Here is an 11653-nt window from a genome sequence, read left to right as displayed (position 1 = left end):
AATTCAGTCCGTCATATTTGTTTTTCGATTTTGAGGGCCTTAACGATCACCAAATTGGCTGAAATTTTGCAGAGATGATTTACACAAGATGATCTAGATATGTCTTGAAGGAAGTTTGAGGAAATTCGATCGGGAAGTGGTGCAAAAATGGAAATCCGCACCAAAACTTTGGTGCGGACGTCCACACCTGAGAAACGTCCTATATATATATATATATAGAAGCCCTTCTAGTGAGGACCCTGAAGTTGAGGACTTGGTGAGGACTTTTCGGCTTATCCCACCTTTCGATCTTATATCTACATCTTGACCGTTCAGTTTATAGATATTTATGAGTAGATCATTTTTTCAAATTTTCAGCTATATTGAAAATTGTTAAGACATTCATAAGTGTGATTTATCAATTATGAACTTGAACGGTTCATATTTGACAGATTTAGTTTGTCCATTAATTTGATCTAGTTTGTTATCTTAACAAACACCAATTTCTTCAATCAAAAAAAAAAAACAAACACCAATTTGGGTGAAAATTTGTAGAAATGATCTACTCATATAAACCTAAAAACTGAACGGATAAGATGTCAAAATGTGATCGAAAATTGGGTCTTTTAAACTATAAACCGAAAAGTCATCACCAAGTCCTCAACTTAAGGGTCCTCACTAGAATATATATATCACTCATAAATCAGGATATGTAATTTGTACACGTGAACCGTACTTGCTCTTGAATTAAAAGAAATAGATCCATGCTGTTTAGAATGTTAATCCCTTGAAAGGTTTTGGTACTGGATTAGGATTTAGATCCTAAACTTTAAACCCCCTAATGTACGTGAGCTCTACATCCCTTAATCACTCTTTAATTTGTAAACTTCAATCTATTATCATTTCATTCTCAGAAGTTAATATAATGGAGTTAGCTTTGCAACATGGAAGGTTTATATCTGGAAGAGGTCTTCACCAAGCTTACCTTCAGTTTACCTATAAGAGGCGCAGTATCTGGATCTTCTTAAAAGCTGTAGTTTTCTTCTAAGGTTTATAGGCTCAGATAACTCTTATTTAGGTTTGTTACATTAGCATTGTGTCAGCTTATTAAGATCCTCATTTTCCAAAACAAAACAACAAAAAACAAAAAAAAGCTTACTAAGTTCCTGAGTCCAAAAGATGTCTCTTGAGGAGTTATGTATTTTCAGGATATATATAATTTTCGTTAAATTAACATTTTCCAACACTCAATCATCTGTACTTGAATGTTCTTCATCTATACTTAGGTGTTCTTTATATCTTATCACCCAGAGTTTCTCTTGTTCAGGGATGGAGTGAGTGAGTCTCAGTTCAACCAAGTTTTGAATGTAGAATTGGATCAGATTATTGAGGTTGTCACATAGCCAATCTTCATTTTGTTTGTACATGCTTCAGATTAGTGAGAGAAAATTTCTAACTGTTCTCTACACTTTATATCTTGCAGGCCTGCAAGTTTCTTGATGAGAGCTGGTGTCCAAGGTTCATGGTTATTATTGCACAAAAGAATCATCACACAAAATTCTTCCAGGCTAGTGGTTCTCCTGACAATGTTCCACCTGGTTAGTTTTCTTACCATCGTAAAAGAAAATACAAATAGAAAGAAGATAATGGGTTTTGTATTGTTTACAGTTTACGCTTATCTTTTTATCACTTTATCACAGGTACTATTATTGACAACAAAGTCTGTCATCCAAAGAACAATGATTTCTACTTATGTTCTCATGCTGGGATGATTGTGAGTATTGTTGACCAGAACCTCTGAGTTGGATTTCTCTATAGATTTGCATCCCCTAATTTAATTTAATTAAGAAAGTCCTTTAAATCTCTCTTTGGTGTTTATGAAAATTATTCACTAATAGTATGAATTATATCTAAACGTACAAAAGCACGAGTACTTGGATGTCCTGTCCTTATGAAGGAAACTGAATTGACTTTGAATTTGTTTATGTAGGGTACAACTCGTCCTACTCATTATCATGTTCTCTATGATGAAGTTGGCTTCTCAGCGGATGACTTGCAAGAACTTGTTCATTCTTTATCATATGTGTAAGCATTACTTGTGTTCATCCTTATTATTCTTTTTCTTTTTTTCTTTTCTGGTTATGTTGTTTTGCTTATTATGGTTGTGAAGAAGTTGACTCATACCTAACTACCTGTGTTTGAAACTTGTACAGTTACCAGAGGAGCACAACGGCCATATCTGTAGGTAATTTATTATCTTCTCGTATGGGTTGTTGGATATGAAATTGAAATCGAACTCTTGATATATGCTTCAGAAAGTTCGAGGAATTAAAATAAAAGGACTGACTATGATTGCTTGCTTGGTCTTTCTTTCTTTCTGGTTAAGACTGACTTGATTTTGAATAAATTTGGTGTTGTCTATGTAATGCAGTTGCTCCAGTATGCTATGCTCATCTAGCTGCAGCTCAGATGAGTCAGTTTGTCAAGTTCAACGATATGTCAGAGACTGCTTCAAGCCAAGGTGGTTCTGGTGGTGTTACTGTTGCTGGAGCTGTGCCAGTGCAGGAATTACCAAGGCTGCATATAAAAGTTGCTAACTCCATGTTCTTCTGTTAGAGATTTAGGACCTGTTTCATATCCCACGCTGACGGTGATATACAATGCTGCTAGTAGGAATTACAGGACAGATAGCGAGATTTCAAACATTCCCATCATCTTTAAAAGTTTAAATGGTTTCACAGCTCTGAACATGGTATAATTTGACGAATTCCATTTATTCCCGACTAGTAACATATAAATCAGAATTCCACATTATCCAAGTCTCAGCTCCAAACTGGAGGTTAGGGTTTATAACCTTTTTTTTTTTTGCTAGAACTTGTTTTGTGTAACATAATGGCTTTCATGATGGTGTTACTGTGTATTAAACCAGCCTGGACACGGCATCACATACACATTTAAACATTACTTTTCTTTTTATACTATGAACAGATGCCTTGAGATGCAGACAGAAACAGACCATTAACTGAACATTTTATAAAACCAGACACTAAAACTTTCTAGACAAGTCTTAGAGACAATAGTGAGTACAAAGGTCCCATGAAAATTTCTAACGCAACTGGTGCCACCAAAAAAGAAAAAAGAGAAAAGAAAACGCTCATGACAGAGATATATAACCAACGCACAAGCAACAGATGCACATAGATACAAGTCAGAATGGAGCTGATGTGGTTCTGCGAAGCTGATACTTTGGCTCAGGAGGTGGTGCACTTGGCAACACCTTCTCTAGCTCCTGCAAGAAAATAAGAGAAGAAAAAAAAACAATATCAGGATTATCAGCTAAGGAATCTGTTCAACCTAAAATTTCAAAAGCAACAAACATGGTCATTTCTTTCTCAGTTTCTAATGTTGAGAATATCTACAATTCAGAAAACTAACCGGGATTTTCATAATTTTTTTTTTATTTCAACGGAGAAACAGCAGAAAAAGAGGAATATTAGAGTGGTGAAAATGAAAAGGAATAGGTGATAGATGAAGTTAACAAGGTAACAAGGTGCTTCTCAAGAGCTATTAGCCTACTACTTGACAAATTATTGGGCCAAAGATTCGCATCTACTCCCCAAATGAAAGAAACATAACATAATCATGTAGACCTAAGACATCATCCAACAAGATGATCTCTCCACATTGGAACTACCCTCCCGACCACTTTTCTTATCATAGGATTGCCCAATATTTTTATCCCAAAAACCCATATTCATTAGCAATCATAACTGCAAGTCATATCTACTGGTTGGAACAAATCCATTCTAGGAGCAAGAAATATTTGTGAATCTATTCCTATCTTCCATGTGGCACAAATAGCAAGGCGTCAAAGATTCTACAAACTAAACTTACAAGACCAGTTACTAACTACCAATCCAAGTGTTTAAAGCATGTAGAATAATATAAAAGCAATGACATCTCTAACATTAGTCCTTTTCATTTATAAAGCTACTAATACATGGTATCACCTACTCTAGCCAACTCTAGTTGAGAAAAACCTCTTCATCCATAAAACCGTGTCAAATTGAGTACCTTAAAAACAGGCAGCAAGTGTACTTGATGGCTCATCTATCTTTAGAATTGTTTTCTAAATAGGTGGTGGTAGATGGTTTTACTGGGGCAACCACATTTGACCCCAACGTCTATATAAGTAGTTTCTTTTGAGTGAGTGAGGTTAACTAGTAAACGCATCTGAAAAACTTGTGGGTCAAAAAAGGATAGTAAGAGGCCAACATGCTTGTGCATACTGTATGTATCAACTATATCAACCACATAGTGGTTCTTAAATGAAACGATACGCAATTATGCTTTTATTCATATAGACTCCATTCCTATCCGTAAAGTTTGGCATACCAAACTGTTGTGCGTTTTGTTGTCTACAAATTTTTCCTTTTGATTCAGGAAACATAAATTCATCAGAAAATCGAGAAGATTGAGAACAGTGAATGAGAAACCCGTTTACCAAAGGGTACACAACAGTGAATAAGAAGATACAAACAGAACAAACCAACCAGAAAAAGAAAATGTGATATAATTTATATAGAAAACAACAGCACCACGGTTTAATAAACTAGTAAAAGGACAAATCTCTGAACTTTGAATAAAAGAAAGCCCACAAGGAAGCCAGAAACAAAACATAACCCATAGATTGACAAGTCCTCCAACCTCACATCCTAAAAATTACTTTTGACCTTTCCATTCGAATAACTAAAACAATTACCCCTAGTACCAAGAAAAACTTTCAACATAATTGCCTAGACAGCGCACAACTGTAAACCCAGTTGATAGGAACAAATCTGCCTCTACATATTTATATCCTAAGCTTTCTTTTAAGTATGAACATATGTCGAGCATTCAACCTAAACATGTTCATGCATGAGCTCAGTGGGCAAACTGTTTGCCTACCAAATTGGTAGGGTAAAGATCCAAGTCTATGTACCAGAATAGGCACAAAACTGTAAGCCCAATCTCTTTCGGCCTGAAAAAGAGTCTTACGCCTTAAAAAGTTATGAACAAATAAACATAAGAACAGATGCACACAAAATTCAGAATCTGTCCAACAGATTTTACAGAGCACCTTTATCATTCTCAATTTATATCCAATCAGAGTTGGATCCGTTATAGCTAATTCAAGCAAATATGAGAAACTCTTTTGTCCTCCTTTCAATGACTTGAGATTTCGTCCCAGAACAAAAACAAAACAAAAAGAGCAAAGTAAAAAAAATTTATCTTTTTTCTCAAAGCATGTACGAATCTGGTTGACTTATCTATGTGTGCTTAGGCTGAAAATCCTACCTCATTATTCCATAATGCAATCACTTCTAGGATTACACTAAATTCAGACATTCAGTTTAGCAGCAGAATGTTTTAATTGATTCTTCTGTTGATCTTTTGACATTCAGTATCATGTCAAAAAAATTCATTCTACATGCTTAATCAATTATCACTTTCACTTTTCAATGTCGAAAAACAAGAAAATTGTGGGATGCTCTCATTTGACAATTCAGTGCTCATTAAATAGTGTAACTCCCAGAAGGGACATAGTGGCACACAAGGAAGGTCTGAATAACTAATGCAAGATAAACAGACATTCCACAACAAAGGATAATCACAAATAAGAAAGCAAGATGAAAGTACATACAAGGTATAAACCGTATAACTAGATAAAAAAAATTGTGAAAATAATCACCTTTTAAGTGCTAGTATGAATGAAAATCATGTTTGTAGGACATAATCATTGAGCAAAGGGTAGAACCAAATCCGAAATTGGCTGCTGCAATGCGATAGCAACAGCTCAAAATAAAAAATCCTGATTTTTACAAGGTCGAAAGAAATACATTTACTCAAGTCAATCAGATTGGAGCATATATATCCATGAAAGACAAATAAGCAAGAGTTACTTGTAATGGACAAAAATTTCTAGCAAATGAATGAAAGTTGGTGTTTGTGCACCATATTTGGGGCTATATTTGTCCTTTTTCACGGTTAATTGGGTATCACCAGAGTGGGTTAGTGGTTTTCTGCTGGATGAAATGACAACTTTGCAGCACAAGTCATATAAGAAATCATGCTTTCGCTATTCCTTTTTTACTCTGCTTGATTATTTGAATGATGCCCCTTAGCATTCCTATTCCTTCTACAAAATTCTCTCTTACAACAAACAAATCATGCTCTCCCACATTGCATCACCCAAAACCGTGATTTTATCAACTCTAGCTAGCCAGTAGCCACATTAACAAGAAAAACAAATGTGCATTGTTCTAAATCATTGTTCTACATAGCTAATGTTCCACAATCAGTGACCCTAATTTTCATACTAATCAGTAAAATCAAGGATATTAACACAAAAGCTAAAGCGTAATTCTAATGGTCATAGGATCATGTCAATGGTGTTCTTACGTATGTGTCCCAATATCACCTGAAAAGAGCTTATTGACTAACAGAAAGCCAACTAAAACTATCTCTTTCTTTCAAGAAAAAAAAATGTATTGATTGCATTAGTAGTGAAGCCGACTACAATTATTATTTGATAATCAAAGTGTATTAGATAAACGAAATGAATGAAATACCAAAAATATTTCATATAGAAAGAAACCCTAACCTTTTGCTTCCTTAGCCTTTCATTTTCCTCCTCCAGACGTGAAACTTTGATCTCCAGTTCAGTTGTATAAGCCTGTTGCAACTTTCTCTTTTCAGATAAGATGAACAAAAAAAAAAATCTAAAATCAACAATAAAATGAAAACTAGACCTGCTTCCTTGCACGTGAACGAGCAGCAGATTCCCGATTTTTTATCATTCTCTTCTGCCTCCTCTCAACAGTCTTCTCTACTATGTCCTCCGGGTTGCCCCTTTTCCTCCCAGGAGTCTGTGTATCTGATAATGTACCCATTAATGGTGAAGGCATCGCAAGCTGGTTATCAGAGTAAGGAACATCCATTACAGCACCAGCCCCTACATGCATCGGAGGTGGTATAGGCTGACTTGGTATATATACCCCCATCATACTTTGCTGCGGATGCTGATATTGTGGGTGTGGGTACTGCAGCCACTGACTTTGTGGGAACTGTGATGCTACATTTGCATCAACGCCAACAAGAGGACCACCAGTATTTTTTTTGTCTGATGCTTCAGCAACAACTCCTGCTTTGACCAAGAAATCCTCCAAAGTCATCTCTCCCAAAGTAGGTTGACGTTCTCGAGATCTCTTTTCCTCATTATCTTTACTTTGTTGAATATCTCTCCAAACCTCATCAACTGTTTTCTTGCTCAGTGCACTAGTTAATGACAGGCTAGCCTGACGCTGCAGGGAAGCTTGATTGACCATTGCAGTACCTTCAATATCCATACCCATGGTCTGGTTCGCCTCAGCGCTCCATACACTTTTGAGAAGTTCATCAAGGTTCATGCTGCTGAGTGGCTTCCCCAAGTCACCTAACTGATTTTGTACCTCATCAAGTGTGAGATTGTAAATCGAGTTTTGTCTTGTCAGAGGCTGGAACTGTGACTGTTTGCAATTACCATCAGCCCCACCTTGAGAACCCATTGTCTGTATCCCCATTCACCAAACTTCAATAAGAAAAGGTCATTACACAAATCCTAAACAACCAAATATATTAACTGATACCAAAGCTCAGCTCGAAAACCAGCGGCAATCTCCAAACTCCCCCAAAACTCAGAAACCTAAAAAGAAAAAGAAAAAATTGAAATTACACTCAATATTCTCCAGAAGTTAACAGCATTACACATTGCTAATAATCAACACAGACTTTCAAAACACTACACACAGAGTGAGAGTTAGAATGATCTCTGCAATTCCATGCAACCAAAGATGTAGGCATATAAAGGTTAAAGCTTTAACCTGAACTAAACAAAGACAAATTTTTATTTAACAACCGCTTGAGTTAATTATAAAATTTCAATTTTTCCAAAAACAAAAATCACTAACATACACACCAAATCAAAAAAAAAAAACAAGAAAGAGTAAAGGAAATTTAATCAGACCCTGATAATAGAATTATGAGAATAAGAGCTAATCGGTTGCATGCAAGTAAGTGAAGGACATCTACAGCCTCCCTTACACCCAATGCTTTCAAACCCTAAACCCAAAATCAAACTCTGCAACTCAACAACTGAGAAAGGCACATTTCCCCACAATAACAAAACCAACCCACCAAACCAAATTCACATTCACAGCACTAACCCCAAATCCACAGACCTTGATTTGCATGCAACAACAACACCGAAGAAGACTGATGAGAGAGAGAGAGAGAGAGCACTCACAAGTCCGATCTGAATCCAAGGAAGGAGTTGTGGGGTATGAAATTGTAGAGGTTTTCAAAATCAAAAATATACAAACACATACATACTGGTGTGTGTGTGGGTGTGTTTATATATCTATCTATCTATCTATCTATTTTTTGTTTCAAAAATGTAATCCCAATTTGCGCAGTTTTGGAGAGAAACACAGAAGAGAGAGAGAGAGGTTTCTTTCTGGCTTCTTTTTCTGCAAAAACCAAAAATTCCCCCAATTTTTTCACACTTTTATATTATATTGTTTGTGTGCCCAAAATTTAATATTTTTTTCTTCTTGGGAAAATACTCCTCTGCGAGCCCCCTCATGCGTTCATTATGGGTTTCTCAATTTGCTTGGTCCACCTGTGCCACTAAGACCTATCTCTCCAACGTGTCAACTTCTTTTCTTACCCTTTTTTTTTCTTCCAAGGATTTGCATTAGATGGGTTCATGGTTACCTAAACCTAAATTCCTAACATGGAGAGAGTGCTCTTTCTATAAGATTTTACAAGGAAATTCCAAACTATTAAATGAAATCTCTTTCACAAATTGAAAATCGTAGATATTAATGAAATTTACTTTCTGTTCAATGTTCTGACACACATTGTTGTCGATTCTCAATTATGTGACGTACGAGTCTAATAGTAATAAACAATGAAAACTATGTGCACTACTTGCCTAGAGAGCGGTAAAAGCTACTTTTACGTTTCTTTTAGGGCGAGAAAAATTATGACTCACATTTAAGATAAATGGTTTTGGTGAGGCAACTATGCACCTTACGTGTCTGTTAAACGATAAAAACTATGCACACTACGTGCTTCGAGAGTGGCAAAAGCTACTTTACATTTATTTTGGAGCAACAAAAACTATGACTTGCTTTTAACGTCTAGATATTAAGTGCTGTGAGATGAGTTTAACTTATAGCTAGATGTATGTTGCGTTAAATTTATTTATCACTAACTACGTATTTTAAGTGCTTTTTAGATGTGAAAAGCTACGTACTTTGTATCTCTAAATAAATGATGAAAATCTTGACTTTACATGCCTCGTAGAAGATTGATTCATTACAAAGCTATGAATTACCCCATAAATAAATTTTGTATAAATATTTCTCAATTTCGTTTCCCTTGTGTTTTTTATGTTTGGTGAGGTGTATAGTATTGTAAGGTTATTCCTACAGAAGGAGCGTGGGAAGGCAGGCAGGGGAGCACGAGTGGTATGGAGTAAACCCAACTAACGAGACTTTTGTCCAAATGTGGAAGTGGGATATATGCTCTGTAGGCACAAATACTCATTTAATATCAAATGCAACCATAATCCGGCACGTGGCACTCCCTCCCTTCCTATTAATAATGCCACTTTTCCTTTTTGGAGACTCTACCACAACCACCCTCTCCATACTTTACTTTTTATCTATCAAAAATTAAAACTAAATTTACTTTTATTTTCAGCAATTAATATAATAATTGCGCATTGACTCCCTATCTACATGTTTGCGCCTGCAATGCTACTGCCTGCAGTCTGCAGACATCATATAAAGACCATCGATGCTTTATGATATGACATAACTAGCCAAAATGCTACTTCCCGATCTCAAAACGGATATTTAGCACTTTTTCTTTTTTTGAGATATATCGTAAGTTGAGGATTAGATAAAGATTAGTTGAGGATTTATTCGTTTCACCTATTTTTTGATCGCATATTCACATCTCGACCGTCTAATTTATAGATATATATAAGTAGATCATCTGTACAAATTTTCATCTAAATTGAAAATTGTTAAACCATTCATAAATGTGATTTACCAATTATAAACTTGAACGGCTCATGTTTGACAGATTTAGATCATCCATTAATTTAATTTAGTTTTATTTCTTAACGATCACTGATTTAGCTGAAAATTTGTATAAATGATATATTTATATAGACTTCAAAACTGAACGGTTGAGATGAAAAATGTGATTGAAAAATTGATGCAATAAATGAATTAATGAAAAAGTCTTAAACTAGTCCTCAATTTAGTAGTCCTCATTAAAACCACTCCCATTGAACAACTACCTAAGATCAATGATTCACATTCGGGTGGCACTTACATTTCAATGATTTCATACTCACTTACAAGTAAGCCTATAATCAAAGTAGTGAATATATTATAGGCAATTATTATAAATAAGAGAATTAAAAGGAAAATCTAGCGACTATTTCTAGGCCAAAAAAGTTGGGCCCATTTACTTCTAAGCCGTCGCACATATCCGAGATCCCAAGACAAAACGACGTCGCCCAGGTATTCATGTCCATGATTGACGAGTACTTTTTTTGTTTTTTGTTTTTTAATAAAGGGGTTGGTGTGGCTACCCTCAAGCCTTCACTAATGAAACAATCGAATACGTAGGGGACATAAAGTCTGAACCCTGATTACAATAAAGTCCTGAAATAATGTCGAGAATATTTACAAAATACATGTACTCAAACAATACACCAACTAGCCAAATGTACTATTTTAATGACGACTTTATTAGGGGGCCATGAAACTTAAACCCCTGATTACAATAAAGTCCCGACATAATATCAAGAATACATACAAAGTACATAGACCTAAAGAAGACACCAACAAACAAAGAATGCTACTTTAACGACGCCCCTATTGTTTTGTAATTACGGTGACATAATGAAAATATCACTAGACATGTAACACGATATATCTAATAATGTAACTTTCCTACTATGTTGTCGTCATAGAATGACCCGACGACACTTAGTCTTATTCTGCCATTAGGAGGTTGCGCCCATGTTGGTGCATCTTTTGCTTGATTAGTAGGTTTCCTTTACTGCATAGGAGATCTTGTTCTCTTTGACAGTTGGTATTCCATATTTAAAAAAAAAAAATTATTAAATAACTCACACCTTACATATGTCATAAGATTTGAATTCACGACTTTAAAGTATGAAGTGGTGCAACATTTTTCATTGGAAGTCATAGCAAAAACACCAAATTTATGACCAACCTTTTCTAAGTGATTTTTCAATGAACATGAGTTTCTCCAATTAGGATGCGGATAATGCAGCCAACAAATTCCTGCAAAATTTACGGGACAAGATTTTCCTAAAAAATAGTTTGATGAGGGTATATAGTACTCTAATTTTTAGTCCTCTAACATTGCAATAAAAGTTGGGCTTTACAGACCTTTAAAATTGAATTTATTCCACGGTTTTAGAAAATGTGAAAACAAAAGCCATACATGTTCTCCGCCACCATTCTCTTAATCCATCACCATCCTCTTCAAACCCACTCTAAATCCCACCAGTCCACCGCCTATTCTACAAAAAAAAAAAAAAACA

At 35.4% G+C, this 11653-nt stretch overlaps 2 protein-coding genes across 2 annotated transcripts in view; one reads left to right on the top strand and one right to left on the bottom strand.

Annotated features, from left to right (window-relative positions):
- The window catches only part of LOC101299332 (protein argonaute 4A-like), an 8249-nt gene extending 5411 nt beyond the window's left edge, over positions 1-2838 (top strand). Inside the window, exons 17-22 of the mRNA XM_004308135.1 lie at positions 1307-1370; positions 1463-1577; positions 1680-1753; positions 1970-2064; positions 2193-2224; positions 2411-2838. Coding sequence (XP_004308183.1) covers positions 1307-1370; positions 1463-1577; positions 1680-1753; positions 1970-2064; positions 2193-2224; positions 2411-2595 — 565 coding nt within the window. The 3' untranslated portion in view covers positions 2596-2838. The remainder of the gene's footprint in view (positions 1-1306; positions 1371-1462; positions 1578-1679; positions 1754-1969; positions 2065-2192; positions 2225-2410) is intronic.
- A 7-nt stretch (positions 2839-2845) lies between these two features.
- Positions 2846-8531, bottom strand: LOC101294103 (ABSCISIC ACID-INSENSITIVE 5-like protein 2-like). The gene is made up of 4 exons (XM_004306398.1): positions 8303-8531; positions 6771-7702; positions 6623-6694; positions 2846-3268 (listed from the first exon to the last, which is right to left on the bottom strand). Exons 2-4 carry the CDS (start codon positions 7578-7580, stop codon positions 3188-3190), a joined length of 963 nt encoding a protein of 320 aa, XP_004306446.1. The 5' UTR covers positions 7581-7702; positions 8303-8531; the 3' UTR covers positions 2846-3187.
- Positions 8532-11653: the final 3122 nt, after the last annotated feature.

Source organism: Fragaria vesca, linkage group LG7 (assembly GCF_000184155.1).
Source record: "Fragaria vesca subsp. vesca linkage group LG7, FraVesHawaii_1.0, whole genome shotgun sequence".
NCBI classification, from domain to species: domain Eukaryota; kingdom Viridiplantae; phylum Streptophyta; class Magnoliopsida; order Rosales; family Rosaceae; genus Fragaria; species Fragaria vesca.
Note: the sequence above shows the minus strand (reverse complement) of the source record. Positions and strands in the feature narration are given on the sequence as shown.

Excerpts from the sequence above, each read along its gene's own strand:
- LOC101294103 (XM_004306398.1), bottom strand. The coding sequence starts at position 7,580 with ATGGGGATACAGACAATGGGTTCTCAAGGTGGGGCTGATGGTAATTGC. Across the intron at positions 6,695-6,770 it reads GTTCACGTGCAAGGAAGCAG|GCTTATACAACTGAACTGGA; the intron begins GTCTAGTTTTCA and ends AAGTTGCAACAG. Across the intron at positions 3,269-6,622 it reads AAAGGCTAAGGAAGCAAAAG|GAGCTAGAGAAGGTGTTGCC; the intron begins GTTAGGGTTTCT and ends ATTTTCTTGCAG.